This window comes from Saccopteryx leptura, chromosome 5, assembly GCF_036850995.1.
Source record: "Saccopteryx leptura isolate mSacLep1 chromosome 5, mSacLep1_pri_phased_curated, whole genome shotgun sequence".
In the NCBI taxonomy this organism is placed as follows: domain Eukaryota; kingdom Metazoa; phylum Chordata; class Mammalia; order Chiroptera; family Emballonuridae; genus Saccopteryx; species Saccopteryx leptura.
In genome coordinates, this window is record NC_089507.1 from 91,833,619 (window position 1) to 91,851,036 (window position 17,418).

The window sequence follows — 17,418 nt, forward strand, 5'->3', positions numbered from 1 at the left end:
CTTTGACTTGCCCCCCTTACTCATTTTTTAAGGCGATATATTATGAATTTTTCAAAGATTTCCTTATTTATAAAATTATGGGAATTTAGAAACACTCTGCTTTATAGTCTCCAGAAAAACTTCCTATGTATAAATGCTGATTATGACATAAACACACCCCATTGTTTGTGTTATTAGTGACCCCTTCATAACCTGACATTAATGCACCTTCCTTAATACAAAGCTCAGTATGACTCTGAGGAGACTCTTACTATTGAACTGTAAGATCAGCAAGCATCACCTGCATTTAGAATTAGATATTGCAATGTTTTATAAATATTTTCGTTATTATGATATTTAAACAATTTCTCAATAATTGAGTCATTAACTAAACGTGCAGAATCAATTCATGTCATCCTGTGAAAACCAGGGGCTCAGTAACAAACCAACAAAAGCATGAAAACAGTGGCTCAATCAAGTTATGAATTTATATAATCAGTTACTTTTAACTCTTACGCCAAAAGGAAATTGACATTTGCAGAATCTTAAGAGTGTATAAAAAAAAAAATAAAGCAAAAACTTTTTAAGCCATCTAATCTATCCCCCCAAAACTAATTTTTCATCATATATTTTCATCACTTGGATTGCGAATGTAGCCCAGGCAGGAGATGCTGTGACTGTCACTAGGGTGGTTGTAATGGAATGAAGAGAAATGGATGAATTAACGAATTTTGGTAGTGAAGACAAAAAAAAAAAACAACAAAAAAAGCCCTGCCAATATTTTGGGTGTGGAAGTTTAATAAAGAGAGCGACTAAGCTGATTTCAAAATTTTCTGTCTTAAAGATTTTAGCATTTACGAGACAGGGATGGCTGAGAGGGGACGGAGGGGAGGACACGGGTTACTTAAAATAGTATTTTGTCACCTCAAAGTTCTAGGTGTCCTGTGGAGATGTACTCTGGACATCTGTGATAAATATGAACTGAATATGTAAAAAAACTTTGATACTATATTATTGTAGCAATGATTAATAACAATTATTATTATTATTACCACTAACGCATCGGGAAGTAAAACCTCAGCAACCTAGGACTCTCCCAGCTCTTGAAATAAACGCTAATAAAAAAAGCAAGCTTTCCAAACCTTCCCATTCATCCTGGTCCAATCAGCTTCCAAATCCTTAGCGTCAGCAAGTGGGCGGGCTCAGATGGATTGGGTTCTCTCAGCTTCTGTGGCTGGGCCACGTCAGAAGCCATGCAGGTCTTTGAAGGTACATAAACTACACGCTAATTCATTAGCGACAATTGAACTTCTTATTCAAATTTATGTTAAAAATATTCAATACTATGTAGATTTAATACTTTACTTTATGGTTTTTTTTTTATATAGTTTCTTATTTTCTTCTAGGGATATTACACTGCCACCAAGCGTTGCGGACTTGCGCGTCCCTTCTCCGCGCACGCGCCGGGGAAAGGAAGGCTTGTCCTGTATCTGGGTGGCGCGTGGGGCTTGAGTCCGAGAGCTGCCTTTGCCACCGGCAACATGGAGACTTTGTACCGAGTCCCATTCTTAGTGCTGGAATGCCCCAATCTGAAGCTGAAGAAGCCGCCGTGGGTGCACATGCCGTCGGCCATGACGGTGTACGCTCTGGTGGTGGTGTCTTACTTCCTCATCACCGGAGGTAACTCGGGGCGCGAGAGGCGCCGAGGCGTGGAGAGCCCACCCGCCCCGGAGCGAGCATCGCTCTGCTCTGGATCTTTTCGGAGGGAGGGGAGAAGTTCTGGGGTCCCATGTTTTATCAGCCCAGAGGTTTATTTGCCCTCGTGTCCTGTCCTTTCTTGACAGCGCTCGTGTTCCCATCCATTGCTTTTCTTCTCCTAGCCTCTTAGCTTAGGCATCCAAATCGAATATATTTTTCAAGGCCAGATCATTGCTCTTTTATTGATTGCAAGAAGTTGTTTGACAAGGTCTAGATTGAAAAAGTCTAGTCTGGCCCATTTTACCTTCATGGTTGGTCAAGAGATTGTGGGACTCTTAACCTTTTCTTTGTCTCCGATCGCTGGAGCCTTGGAAGAGACCTGAGAATTCTTAAGTTTGTTAGCTCAGACCTAAGGGTTCAGTGTTGCTTCCTGCCCAGGTCAACAATGACTATGAATGGAATTTTCCAAAAACACAGTTTTTATAAATATTTGAGATTGGAAATAGATTTTCAGATTGTATTGTATTTCAGAAAGCAGAAGTTAAAGATGTAAAGAATAAGGAAAATAGCATTACTGTTAAAAACATATTTTATCATGTACTTTTAAAGTATAGAAAGTTGCAGAAGGGGCGTTGCTTTGAACAGTGGTGAGTTGGCATTCCAGCTACAATCTCTTCAGAGCCACCACCCTTTCGAGTCGCAGTTCTGCAATTTACTCAGCTGGGCTACTGTTAGATTTTGGGAAGTGGGGTATTTAATTTGGAAATTATAAAATTCAAGTTCTACCGGTTAGGGAGAGTAAAAGTAGTTCTCATTTTAAGGGAACAATAGAGACATTTTCATTTGCATGTATTTTTATGTGAGAATAGTTGTCCTGAAGAAGGAATAATTTGAAACTATGAAGGATTAGTTCTAGAATGTATCTTTGAATTACACGCACCCCAGAATATTGACAATTTGCTTAAGCTCATTTAAATAAATTAATTTTAAGTGTGTTTTTATGTTGGTAAGATACCATCCTAGCATTGCATTTGCATTGACGTTTGCTTAGTACTTTAATAGGTACTGCATTGAATAAATGAAATTTAAAATATATGTGTCTTCTTTTTTTTTTTTTTTTTAAATAAGAAATGGAGTCTTCATGGGCTTTTATTTGGTAGTTTCTTTCCTGTAACCCTTCTGGGACCTTTAGCCTTTGCTAGAAGTCTCACAGGTTTCATTCTGGCTACCTTTTCCTTGTTGTTTGTTGTAATGGGGAGATTCTCTGCCCCAGCCCCTTGGGGGAAAATAAAAAAGATACTTTTTAGTGGCCAAGGCTTTGAGGTTTCTCATACAAGAAATTATTTTGTCACTGGAAAGGAATCTGTTTGAAAAACTGAGTGTACTTTTATAAATAAACTATTTATTGCAGAGAAATATTCAGCAAATAATGTATCACTCCCCCATTGAGTTCCAGGCACAAGGCATTGGGGATAACAATGTATGAAACGGATGAGGACCCTGCCCTCCTGAAGCTTATAATGTCATGGTTGAGACATGTTAAATATCACACACGCTTTTTTTTTTTTTCTGTTAGATAAATTTTTTTTTCATTGCAAAATGCCATAAATGCATCGGAGGAAAAAAAACAAGAGGTTATTAAAAAATAGTGGGAGTTGGGAATATTATTTACATTGGTGGTTCCTGAGGAAATGACATGTTAGTCAAAATCTCATGGATTAGGAGAAAGGATATACAACTAGGAGAGGGGAAAGTATGGACAGATACAGGACCAAGAGACCACTTAGATGGGTTTTGTAGTTGACTCAGACCAGACCATGTTGATGGTAGTGGAGATGGAGAAGAATATAATGAAGGATATTTTGAAGTGGACTTAGTAGGTCTTGGTTGGGTTGATTGGTTGTAGGGGGGGAGTGAAGTATGAAGGAGTCTTATTGGTGTTTGGTTTGAGCATCTGAGTAGATGAAAGTCATTTTCTGAGAGGAAGAAATGAAGTCTTTTTTTGGTGGAGAATTGTGAACTGGAAGTCACTTTGGGATATATAATAGTTGAACATAGCCAGTAATAATTATACTACTCACAAAAATTAGGGGATATTTTATAGCTTCATATTCATTTTGAAATATCCCCTAATTTTTGTGAGCAATGTAGTTGGATATGTGAATTTACAGGAGTGAGTCTAGCACTGAGAAGAGAGGTCTGTGTTGCAAGTTGGTCAATAACAGATGTTTTTTGACTCCCACCCATAAGTCAGATCTTGAACATAGTCAAAGTCCCTGTTATTGGGGAGCTTAAATCTAATTCTAATGGTGCTAACATTATTTGATAGGTGTTGACACATTGAGAGTCATAAATAAAGTTGAAAGCACTAAGAAAAGATGAGTTCAATTTGGGAGAGAATGTAGAAAAATATACAATGGATCAAGTCCTAAGGAACTTCCAACAGTAGTTTTATGGAAGAGGAGGCTCAGCTAGAATGGTAGCAAGAAATGGACAAGAGTGTTACAAAAGCCACGAGAAGCCATTTTTTATCCCAAGAAAATGGATTTAGGGGACTGGATCGAGCGCTGCTGGGAAAGCTTCTAAGATGAGATCTGAAAAGTGGCCATTGAGTTGAGCAACATGGAAGTCATAGATGTCATTTGCAAGAGTGATAGCAGTGGTGGCCTAAGCCAGATCAGAGTGAGTTGAAGAATGAAGGGTAAGTGAGGAAGGGTAGACAGCAAATTTGCCAAATTTTTTTTCCGGAAGGAAGCCTGACTCCCTTTCAAAACAGAAGCTTAGAAATGGGATGTTAGCTAGGGCAGTCTGGAGTCAGGGGCAGGTTGATGTGGAGAAGGACGGGTTGAAAATACAGGAGGGCGAGGAGATATCCAAAGGAACAAAGTTTCTGAGAAGGCATGAGGGGATAAGGTCCTGATAATTGGAGGAGGGATCCCACCTTCATAGGAGGAGAGATTTTTCCTTGATTGGAGCTGAAGGGAAAGAGGTAAGGATAGAGGCAGGTACCAGTTCGTAGATGGGGGAGTAGGGTTTAGGGAATTCCAGTATGATTTGTTAGTCATTGGGGAGCGAGCACAGCCCATGCTTAAGAAAAAGCTGGAAGTGGGCATGTTGGAGAACAATGGAGAAAAGCAAATGTTGACAGTGGGAGATGTGAACAACTTAAAATGTTGATAGACATTAACGTTAATGATTATGAATCTCTAGTACTAATGATGTGAAATGTATCTTTGTTTTACATGTAAGCAAAAAAAGTTTCTCTGGTAGCTCTCAATAATTTAAAAACAGATCTATGCTTATGTGGAACATTTTCTTGAACTAAAATATAATCTTTATTGTGGCATCATTCTTGAGTATTAGAAACAATTATTGAATGAATTTCTTTTATGAAATACCGGTAACTCTTATAGAGAACATTGTTTTATAAGTCATTCTAAAATACTGAGTTGAGTTTCTGAATGGTTTTATCTGAAGTGTACTCCTTAGCTGGGCCTCATTTAATTATAATAATATATCAAAACAACCTTATTTAAATATAAAAGCACTGTAGAGACAGAAAAGAACTAATCCTATTTTAAAAATTAGGCATTCAATCTGAATCTCTACTGTTGTTTTTTCATACAGGAATAATTTATGATGTTATTGTTGAACCTCCGAGTGTTGGCTCTATGACTGATGAACACGGGCATCAGAGACCAGTAGCTTTCTTGGCCTACAGGTAAAAGATAACTTTTTGAACGATTTGGTGATGGGAAAGAAGGTTGCTGGGCCACGCCTGCTTATTTAAAAATGTAGTGAAACCCATGGAGTCCATCTGTATTTAGACAGTAGCTGTTTTAAAACGCTAAATTCAGAAATGGCAAGAAGTGGGAAGGAGTAAGAGAAGTATATCATATGTTCATTTATTAGGGAGTAACATATTTCACAGTGATGTGATCACTTCTCTAAAGGAGGGTATCAGTTTAAAATACATTGGTAGGCTATTCTGGAATCAAACCAGTTTGTCAGTAAAGCTTCACTGGAATTAGGCATGCCCATTGTTACATGCCCTCTGTGGCCACTTTCAAGGTGCAGTGGTAAGTGTGGCACTGTACTGTACTATCTGGCCGTTTAAGGAATATGTGTTATTAAATAAGAAACGTAAATTTTGAGACCTGAGAATTCCATTTCAGCAGTGCAACTTCGTTCCAGTGTAGTTTAGTTCCCTTCAGCAATGCTTGCTATATTGCTCTCTGCAATCCGGTTGATAACTGTCTGCCTGAACAAAGCTGTATATTCGAGGATATCCTGGAAAGGCTATCGTGATTCCCTGGGGAGGGGCGCTAGATCACAGGTGATCTTGATGGTAGTATCTGCATTTGTGCAGTTTGAATCTTGAACCCGGTGCGTGTATTGAATTTTCAGTTAAAGCAATGAGTTAACGAAAAATATGTCCCTTCCTTGCTTATGCCCATGTATAAATCATCCCTTTAACAGAAAGATTTGCTTTTGGAGGTCCATGTACTCTAAAAATCAGTTACAAATAATATACAAAAATTTATATAATTACAGGGGCTTATAGATCACTGGAAATCCTTGTGGGCGTTCATGGAGCCGTAGTTAGGAACATTGCTTTAAAGTTTTTCCCTTTGGAACTAGAGGTTTATTAATTATTATAAAAATTTTTCTAGACAGAAACATTTCTAAGCAGTTCAAAATTAACTTGAAATTGATAGGAATTTAAATAGCCTAACTTTTAAAAAAATTTTTTTTCTAAATTATTTATTCATTTTAGAGAAGAGAGACAGAGAGAGAGAGAAGGAGGGAGGAGCAGGAAGCATCAACTCCCATATGTCCCTTGACTGGGCAAGCCCAGGGTTTTGAACCGGTGAGCTCAGCATTCCAAGTCTGTGCTTGATCCACAGTGCCACCACAGGTCAGGCTAAATAGCCTACCTTTTAAAAGCGGAACTAAGGGTCTGGGTAAATGATTCAGATGCATACAATAATTGGCTTTTTAAGCTAATAATTAAAATGTGAGTATTGATTTTAATAAACAGTTGTGTTAGTTGAGGTTTTAAGACTTTTTTTTGATAAATGTTCCGTGAAGACAGAGTTTTTGTCTGTTTTATCCACTAGTGTAGCTTCAGAACCTACAATAGTACTTACTTGATACGTAATGAGCTCTTAATAAGTATTTGTTGAAATGAATGTCCAGAAGTAAAATAGTTGTAGGGGTAAGAATAAAAAATTAGCACAAAAATGGTTTAGCAGGAGTGGGAATTTCAATCTAAGGAAAAAGTGTTTTGTTTTTCTGGGAATTGTCAATTTTTATTTTGCTGTGGTCTTTCTTTTCAGAGTAAATGGACAATATATTATGGAGGGACTCGCATCCAGCTTCCTGTTTACAATGGGAGGTTTAGGTTTCATAATCCTAGACCGATCCAATGCTCCCAACATTCCAAAACTCAATAGATTTCTTCTTCTATTCATTGGATTCGTCTGTGTCCTATTGAGTTTTTTCATGGCCAGAGTATTCATGAGAATGAAACTGCCGTAAGTTATTAAATACTTTGTGTTATCAGCATCTTAAATTCTTTTGCAAATTGGTAAAATAATTCCCTAGGTCACATAAAATTATATATTTAATTTAACTCATTTAAACATGAAAATTTTGAGAACTAGAATAGTGTGTGACGTGGTCAAGGTTATAGCTATAGTTAGTAGCAAAAGTGAGACCAATAGGTCTTTCTGATTGTTATCCTCATGCATGTTCATGAGAAAATTTAGTTATTTTATTTTGCTTTTGCATCACCACTGTTTCTCTACTGTGCTTTTGAAAGCTTGTAACATACAGGATTCTACTAGTAATGGCGATATTAGGGAATACTCTAAAGACCTTAATTGCTGCTGCTTTTTGATATTAGTATAAGGAAAGCCCATTAAGCCTTGAGCGGGAAAGGGGAGTTGTTATCTCCGCAAAAGATGGGAAGAGGTTTTATTCATATGCGTGTGTGTGTGTGTGTGTGTGTGTGTGTGTGTGTGTGTATTGTGTGTGTGTGTGTGTGTGTGTGTGTATATATATACATACAGATATATATAGTTAGATCATTTTGATTCAGAAAACTTAGAATATCTTTAGAACAAAGATAAATTCATTTTATGGCTACTTTTATAATAAATCCACTTAAGATCATTAATTTGAGATGTGGACCATTTCCCTGTAATGTGATTCCACCTGTGGGTACATCAATAAGTAACTATAGGAACTTTGAGCAGCATACTACACAAAAATGAGCTCCTAGGAAATTCATTTTTTAGAGCATATGTTTAATATCAAGTGTCAACACTGATTTCTTAGAACTGATATTTTATTATAAGAACCTTTATTATTAGAACCTTATTTTATTATAAGGTAATAAAGGGAGTATAGGAATGTGTTTGAATTTCACAAGTGTACTTGTTCTATGGCTTAACCTGTTTATTATTTGTAGCACATCTGGGGGGATTGAGCAGACGCAGACTTCCCCCTGAGGTCAGAGTGCTCGTCCTGTAGTTGCGGTTCCCCTTGAGCTCTGAAGGGCGGCAGAGAGAGCACAGTGTTCTTTGGCAGGTGTGGCCATGTAACCCCCTCAGACTCCTCTGCTGGTGGCTCTTGTTTTGTCCAGGGTAACCAATTTTGGCCATTGCCTAAATTGTATGAAGAGTTAGGTACTCTAGCCTTCTCTTTTTGTTTCTCTTTTTTCTGCTACTGTTGGAAGAGGTGTACTGGAAGAGGCTGAAGTTTTCCACAGCAAGGCAAGAGGAGAAAAGGCTCCTAGGGAGGATAAGGAGGCTATTAAAAGTTAACAGAACCTTTGGAGACACAGCACCACAGAAGTGGGCTGGTTTTGCCCACAGAGCCAGATTTATTTTCATTCTACCTAAGCTTCCCAATCTTCCTAGTGATTTTAGAACCTCTTCTTAGATGTGAGTGTGGTTTTCTTTTAGCTCAGGCTTTTGACCTTTAGGATAATAGAGCTATGGACTACTTACTAAAATGCTGTGGTAAGTGTTTAATTGTCTGGATTGCTTCCATCTTACTGTTGTAGTTACTTATGTTAACATTTGTCTTCCTATCCCCATTCTGTAGGTCATTATCCAATATTGTTGACTGAGTCAACAGTAGGAAATAGGGGATACTCTCTTGGTCTCAGGTGTGGATTATGTTTAGGTATAATCAGAGGAGAACAGTGATCTGCAGAAAATTGCTTCTTTCTGTAACTGTTCATACAGGTAACTCTAGGATTTAAATTTTTGAGAGGAAGGAATTTATAGTTTCTCCTTTGATATGATTTCTCATCTGCAGCTCCTAATGTCAGATACCTTAGGTGTGGAGTGGAGAGAAACAATGGACAGTTTCAGAAAAGACAGAAGAACTAACTGTGTTGCATTTTCTGGAATATTGCAGGCCTCAAACACAGTGATGAGCCAGGTTTGTGAGCCTATGTATTGCACACGATAGGGTTGTGCTTTGTACCACCAGCAAGGAGGGGATGTGTCTTTCTCTTGTACATACGTTACCTTTGATCCCAACAGGTATAAACAGCTTGATACATAATAAGTGGAACAGTAACCATAGGTCTTTTCAGGTTAGATAAGTTGCTAGCATCTGAGATAGGATGGCTATGCTACGCGAGTCAGCACGGTAACCTCCAGTGTTGAGCTGTTTCACAAAGAGCTCATCATCTTTAGCAAGAAGCACCTTTAAAAAAGAGAAAACAAGAGTGATGAATGGTACTCTTAATTTTATAGTTTCTGATTTATGCTTTTTTAAAGACCTCATGTCTCCCCTACTGATAAAATTTTACAAGTTAAAACATGGCTTTGATGCCTGGCCATTTGAAGAAACATGAACACTAAACAAATATAACTATTTTTTTGACCATTTGCATACATGATAATATGTTTAAATGAAAAATCAAATTTTAGTATCTAATACTATTATTGTACTAGCAAAAAGTTACAAAGGAGCAATTTTCATTTTGAAAATAAAACTTTTCTAATATTCATAAGATAATATATGTGAAGTTATGTGTGTGAGGTACCTTTAAAATGTATACAGGCTCAAATAATGTGTTTACACTGGGTAGAAGACTTTGGTATAAATCTGTACTTGGTTCTTCCAGAAAATAATGAATGGTCATTAGATTCTCTTTAGCCTCTACTATTAGGGTATTTTTGACCTAATTGGAGTATCTTAAAATTTAAAAAAATGAAAGATGGCCTGCTGTGTTATGGTGTAGTGTCCTAAAATTAGGCAAAGTGGTTGGTTGGGAGAGGAGGGTCGGGCTTCTACATTTAGGCATGTCTGTTGTAAAGCTATATAAAATAGACCAAATAGATTTGGTCTATATAGATTATATCATTAAAGACATAAGGCCTGCTTTACTCAGACTGGCAAAAACTGCCTTTTTAGTCATTTGAACTAGTGTTTGTTAAGCCTGATGAGAAAAGCTGGGGGGAGCCCCTGAATAAATCCTAGGATCATGGAATCGATTCAGAAAAGAGGTTTCCTAAAGGGGGGGGAATAAGAAATTAGAGTGTAAAAATATTTTACTTAAATTAACATGGTTTAGGGCAGGGGTCCCCAAACTTTTTACACAGGGGGCCAGTTCACTGTCCCTCAGACCGTTGGAGGGCCAGACTATAAAAAAAACTATGAACAAATCCCTATGCACACTGCACATATCTTATTTTAAAGTAAAAAAACAAAACGGGAACAAATACAATATTTAAAATAAAGAACAAGTAAATTTAAATCAACAAACTGACCAGTATTTCAATGGGAACTATGCTCCTCCCACTGACCACCAATGAAAGAGGTGCCTCTTCTGGAAGTGCGGTGGGGGCCGGATAAATGGCCTCAGGGGGCCGCAGTTTGGGGACCCCTGGTTTAGGGAATAGGATGATGCATATATGCATCTTCCATGTAAGTGAAGTTTAATCCTACATGCACTAAAACTTGATCTTACTCATTTTCGGCAGACCTCTTTCAAATGTGTTTGTTTTAGTGCTTCCTTAACATTTACATTTGTATTTAGGAAATATTTATTATTTGATAACTTATTTTCTGAACACTGTAAATATTAAGCATAATTTTGCCTTCTTGACTCGGTCATTTTGCATTTACACTTATAGTAGACATAGTAGTACTTCTCGGTTTTTTAGTCTATTTCCTCAGTATAACCTGTCTTTCTCGTCGCTAACAGTGTAAGCTATTGTAATTACATCCTTCCCTTGTTCCTTCTCAGTTTTTTGGTTATTCTATGATTTAAGAGTGGATAACCTAGCTATTTGATTGCATTTGGAATCAGTTCTGGCTGCAGGAGAGCTTGGTGGCCTGGCTTTTTCTCAGTTCTTGAAGGTGTTTGAGTCTCTTTCATTTGCTTCTAGATTTGGAGCTTTATTTAAAATGTTAAGCTAGTAGAGAGTCTAGCATCTGAATAAGCTGGGCTGTTGCAGTGAAATCTCCTATCCAGGGTTTATTGTTAGCAAAGGGGAGAAGGAATTTAACAAAGTAAAATATACAGCTGCTGAGGATGGTATGTGGTTGGAGGAGTGAGGAATTTGGAGGCCCAGCCTGACTGGAGCTGCTGCTTTGCTGAGAATTTGGATTGGTTCTACGGACTCTCAGATTCCAGTCTTATTAAATGAAGTTACTTATGTGACTCCGAGTTACTGTCAAGATTGAGTGTTTTATGTGCGCTCTCAAGCACAATATTAATATTAATTATTAGTGTTTTCATTGTAAAGATAAAATCCTAAAATTCTGTTTCAAATTGAATTATGACCACCATTTTTAAAATAAATAAATAAGCAATTTCTGTTTCTAAACAAAGAAAGTGAGATTTCTGTTTTAGGACCATTGGAGAAGGTAGTGGACCAGGACACACTTGGGTTTTAATGCTGGCTCTGTTCTTTTCTTGCCGTGGGGTTTTGAGCGAACCACAAAAGTGCCCCCAAGTCTCACATTCTTCAACTGCAAATGAGGACATTATTTATTTCACCCACCTTTTTAGAAGTGTTGCAGGGGTTAAATGCAAGTGTTTTGAGGAATTTCTGTGTTAGTGCCAATCTAACACAGTCCCTTGCCTTTATATAGATGGTACTTGGAAAGAATGAATATCCTAAAATAAAGGTTAAATAGATCATTCTGGCTTCTATGTCTGATTGTTTTTTGAGTTCTTGATTTACTTTTATTTCCCTACAATGCTTATATTACTTAATTACTTGTATTCACCAATAACTCTACTTGTGTAAAATTTTCACAAGCCTAAGTAAAGATCATGACATTTTGGGGGGCATGAGAAGAGTTACTAAATGATTCCAGGAGATAACATAGTAAATATCTTGAAACAAATTTATTGTTTCCTGCCAAGAAGTAATTGGCATATTTGTTCTTTTTTTCTTCCAACATGGTATCTTTATAGCATTATAATATTTCTTAATGCTTCACCAATTTTTCCTAAGGTGGGACTATGTGTGTTTGATAGCTTTGAACAAGGATTTGTCCATTTAACTACTCTTTGCCATTTAAATTTAGGTTGACAGTAATCCATGGATTTATAGTACATAAGCATAGGTCACCCACTAGTTACCAGGAAGAATATCACAACATAACATATCAAGAGGATGTCCAGAAGTGCATGCTCGCATACGCAGATGACAGGCAACATCCCTCAAGAGTCCTCGGTACTTTTATGATTGTCAGCTGTGAGCTAGCTGTTGGGTAACTTCTCCTGGTGCAGATATTGGTGGATACTGCCTTAAAATCGTCTTGAACTATTTTTTCTTAGGAAGTTTAGGTCTTAAAGTATGTTTTTTTGTGACGTATCAGGCATTATAGTAGCAAATTTATGTGAGTCTTCAAGGTCAATATCCTAAGAGCCTTTTTATTTTTTATTCAGTTTTTTTCTTGGGGGTGGGTTGGGGGAGAAGTATTGGGTTGTATCAGAGTTGTCCCAAAGGTGGTTGTGCGAGGTAATAGTTCTCTCTGTAGTCGGGGTTTGGATTGGGCAGGCTGACACAGCACAAGAAAAAGCGATAATGAATTTTAGAGAAATTGCTATGGCTGCACACAGATCTAATAAGCCCTGTAGAACAAGTGAGTCCAGGCGCCAAAATAGAGGAAAATTACATTTTTGAGTGTCTGCTATGTGCCAGGCACTGTCTCAGATCTCAACGCTCTGAAGAATTTTGATTCCTAACATTACAGTTGAAGAAACTTGATTCTGAACTAATAATAGCAGCTGACATTGTTGAGAGTTTAATTACCATGAGTAGCATTTACTGTAGATAAAGTTTCTCTTATATAGTCCTTAAAACCCTTTGAGGTAACTCCATTTGACCAATAGGGAAACAGTCACGTTTGCCCAGGCTTACCCATAAAGGGTTAGAGGCAGGGTCCAAGGAGGAAGTTCTGACAGTATCGGTGGAGACAGGGTATATTAAACCCTTTCTACTGTGGATAGCTTTATACAGTCTTTCTTTTTTTTCCCCCTGATCCTGCAAATCTTACCAATAGGTTACAAGGATTTATTGCAAAGAAAAAAGTTTGGAACTTGAAAAAACCAAACTTAATGCTTCAATTTAAAAGGGATTCCAGGGCCTAAGTTATTCGTTTAGTAAAACGATCTCCTGTTTGATCCACAAAAATCCTGACCTCAACAGCTGCAGCTACGGCCTCTCCCTGCTGTCTGGACATTTCTAAAGGGGTAGAGGTGCTGCGGCCGATGCTTCTGCACACTGTTTATTGGGAGTTCGAGGGCTCAGTGATTAGCTCCTGATCCTCCCACTTTCTCCTTTGGTTAATATTAGGGTTTTTAGAAAATCAAACCAGCTTTTCATTAAAAGGTTTATGATTTTTATTGCAATTGTGAGACTCCAGTTCTGACTTACATAACAATTTTCTTTTATTTATTTTTTTCTCATTCTGTATTGTTTAGCATATTGGTTTGTAACCTTATCCTTTGAGGGGAAAGAGTAATGGAACTGAGACCTGATAAAATACTTTCAGAGGAGGGGCAAGATATGAACTAAGAACCATGAAAAGGAATCACACAATTTTCAGATTGTCATAGTTTCTTCATAAAATTTGTGTGTTTTGAAATTTGCTTCCTTTTCACTTTGTGTTTATAAATTTTGTTTCTATAGGGGCTATCTGATGGGTTAGAGTGCCTTTTAAGAAGAAATCTGTGGATTCTGGATTTGCTCCTGGTAATGAAGTTTTAAAGGCTATACCAATCCTCTGATATGAAATGTGGAAAAGGATGAAAAGCAGCAGAAACGAAGCATCTAGTAGAAAACATGGGAGGTATATTAAAGCTCGGACTAGTATCAGAGACAAGCTTCTCCCAGTGTTTTTTCCTGCTGACCTACACTGACAAACCCGTGATGTTAAGTGGCATTTTCTTTTCAGTTTTTAATTTCTTAAGGAAAATATACTCCATTCTACAACTGTAATATTCAATAGAGTGATTATTTTTTACAACCCTCTTAACCTTTTTTGGAGATGACATTTCTGAGTTTCAGAAATTAATGTAATAGCAGAAAGCAGGGTCCCTAAGCTGAGAACTGTGGACAGCTGATCAGCTTTCCTGTGGTGCTTCGCCTTCAGACAGAGTGTGTGTTTCAGATACGTGTGCAAGACTGTTTCCTGAGCAATACGGTGTATGAAAGGAGCAGAAATAAATAATTTTTCTAATTAACACCTTTTATCTTTGTTTTTTAAATGATGATATTAACCTTTTGTCTGCAATTATTTAGTCCTATCTTGTGACTTTCGCTACTATTGGTGGCCTAAGATCTCAAAATGTAGTTGGCAGGATACCCCGTGAGGTAGCAACTTCACATCCCTATAAATATTCAAGCACAGGCTGCATGTCTGTATCAGAATTGTTGAAAATGTGGTGTGTTAGATGAAAATTCCCTTCAGCCATTCGTTTTCAGTACTTAACACCATTTTGAGCACATCTGAAAACATCTCTGGACCAGAGGGGCTTCCCCTCGTTTCTTCTAGCCAGGCCTTTCACTTCTCCCTGATGGCCATGAACTTCATTTCTCAGTTAATTCTTAGCCTAAAATACCGTATTTCCCTATGTATAAGACGTTCCTATGTATGAGATACACCTTAATATTGGGGCCCAAAATTTGAAAAAAAAATGTATTACATAAAGTTGTTGAACTCGTTTTATTCATCATAAAATTTATACAACTCCTCATCACTGTCAAAACTCCTATCCATTAGCTTGTCCTCATCTGTCTGATGACGAATCATTGTCTTCAACAATGAACACAAAAACAAGCAAGAAAAAGTGGGAAATGCAGGTTTAAAAATCTATAACTACTGTATAAGACACCCAGTTTATAGACCCCAAATTTTTTTTGAAAAAAGGTATGTTTTATACATGGGAAAATATGGCATTTAAGTGTATAGAGAAATATTCTTTCAGGTGAATTTTTTTTTCTAAGTTCAAGGCTGACCTAAAAGCTGTTCATTAAATTTAAGAAGATTCATTTATTCAAAAAGTTTTGACCAGCTATTATATGCCAAGCAAAGCTAAGGGTTATAGGGGTGAATAAGGTCTGTGTCCTCATAGAGGAAAGAAGATAATCAAAATCTTGTAGGGAAACCAGATAACCAAAAGACAAAAGTGTTTCTAAAAAGTCAGATACTGACGTGGCACTCACAAAAATCACGCAAGGTAAGTTAACGTCTTGTCCTACAGTGATGAGAGATGTGGAAGGAGGGGTCGCTATGCTGCAAAGTTCTGCAAGGGGAAAGCAGGGCCTGTATGTACTCACCACCTTCAAAGTCATGATTTACCTTCAAGTGCATTTTGTTATTTGGCCATATTTTAAAATGTTAAACTAGGTGGACAGAAGATAAAATAAAGGTAATGGCTTCCAAAGTTCTTTTCCCAAGTGATTGAGTAGTGAGTAGTGAATAGTTCCTGTTAAGCACCACCAGATGGTGCTATTCAAGTTTCTCCCCCCCCCCCCCCCAGTTAAAATCATTTTTATTTTTCAATTACAGTTGACACACATTATTCTATTACTCTTAGATGTACACCCCAGTGATGAGGCATTACATAACTTGCTAAATAATCATCCCAATAAATCTTACACCCACTGACACCATACAGTTATTATAATATTATCTGTATCCACTCTGCTGTACTTCACATCCCCCTAACTATGCTGTAGCGGCCAGTTTGTAGTTCTTAATCCCTTCACCTTTTTTGCTTATCCCTGAACCACATCCTATCCGGCAACGGTCAGAATGTTTTCTGTGCTTATGAGTGTGTGTCTGCTCTACTTGTTGGTTATAGTTTGTTTTTTAGATTCATTTTTGATAGGAATGTATTTATTGCCATTTTATTCATATTTTTTTATCTTTTTTTTTTCTTCTTAAGATGCTTTAACATTTCATAAAATACTGGTTTGGTGATGGTGAACTCCTTTAGCTTTTTCTTGTTTGGGGCTCTCTTTATCTGTCCTTTGATTCTAAATGATAGCTTTGCTGGGTAATGATCTTGGTGGTCGGTCCTTGCTTTTCATCACTTTGAATATTTCTGGCTAGTCCTTTCAGGCCTGCCAAGTTTCTGTTGAGAAATCAACTGACAGTCTTTGCATTTTAATTATGATGTGTCTTGGTGTGGACTCTGGGTTTATCCTGTTTGCGACTCTGTGCTTCCTGGACTTGTATGTCTATTTACTACACCAAATTGGGGGTGTTTTCTGTCATTAGTTATTCAAGTAGGTTTTCAATTTCTTGCTCATTTGGACACCTCTATTATGCAAATGTTGTAACTCTTGAAGTCGTCTCAGTGGCTCCTTCCAATATCCTCATTTTTTAGGATTTTTTTTTTAAATTTTTGTTGTTCTGAATGGGTGTTTTGTGTTTCCTTATATTTAAAATCACTGATTTGATTCTCAGCTTTATCTACTCTACTGTTGATTCCCTGTAAATTATTCTTTATTTCGGTTAGCGTGTCCTTCATTTCTGACTGGTCCTTTTGTATGCTGTTGAGGATCTCACTCCATTCATTGAGCATCCTCATAACTAGTGCTTTGAACTCTGCATCTACTAGATTGCTTGTCTCCCTTTTGTTTAGTTATTTTTCTGGGGTTTTGTTCTGTTCTTTTTGGGACATGTTTCTTTGATTTCTTATTTTGGCAGCCTCTCTGTGTTTGCTTCTATGTATTAGGTAGACTTGCTGTGTCTCCCACGCTTCATAGAGTGGCCTAATGTAGTAGGTGTCCTGTAGGGTTTAATGGCAAGGTCTCCCTGATCACCCACGCTGGGCACTTGAGGTGCACCCCCATGTGAGCTGTGTACACCTCTTTTGAGTCTTGATTGCTGTTGGCATGTCAGTGGGAGGAATTTACCCTTGGGCTGACCAGCTGCAAGGACTGGCTGTGACCACCGACCTCAGCTGTGCAGGGATCCACCTCACAGGTCAGGACTTCATTGAGGTTCTGGTGCCCACTGAGTGTGTTGGATGTGGAGGTAGTTGGGTAGTGATGCTTTTACGCAGTCTGAAACTATCTTCTGGGTCCACTATCTTGGGTCCACTGGCTCTGGGACCTCTCAGGAAGTGCAGGCAGAGGTAAGCCACTGCCTGGGGCTACCTGGCATGAGCTACAAAGTGACCTACAGATGGCTGCTACTTGTGCTGGGCTTGGAGGTGCCCAGGAGAGGCCAAGCTGTGAACCA

The 17,418-nt window shown here is 37.8% G+C and overlaps 1 protein-coding gene across 1 annotated transcript; it reads left to right on the forward strand.

Moving 5' to 3' along the window:
• Window positions 1–1,439: 1,439 nt before the first annotated feature.
• OSTC (oligosaccharyltransferase complex non-catalytic subunit) lies at window positions 1,440–14,407 on the forward strand. Its single transcript, XM_066384705.1, has 4 exons — window positions 1,440–1,659; window positions 5,305–5,398; window positions 7,017–7,214; window positions 13,854–14,407. The coding sequence occupies exons 1-4, from the start codon at window positions 1,521–1,523 to the stop codon at window positions 13,870–13,872; spliced, it is 450 nt and encodes a 149-aa protein (XP_066240802.1). The 5' UTR covers window positions 1,440–1,520; the 3' UTR covers window positions 13,873–14,407.
• Window positions 14,408–17,418: the final 3,011 nt, after the last annotated feature.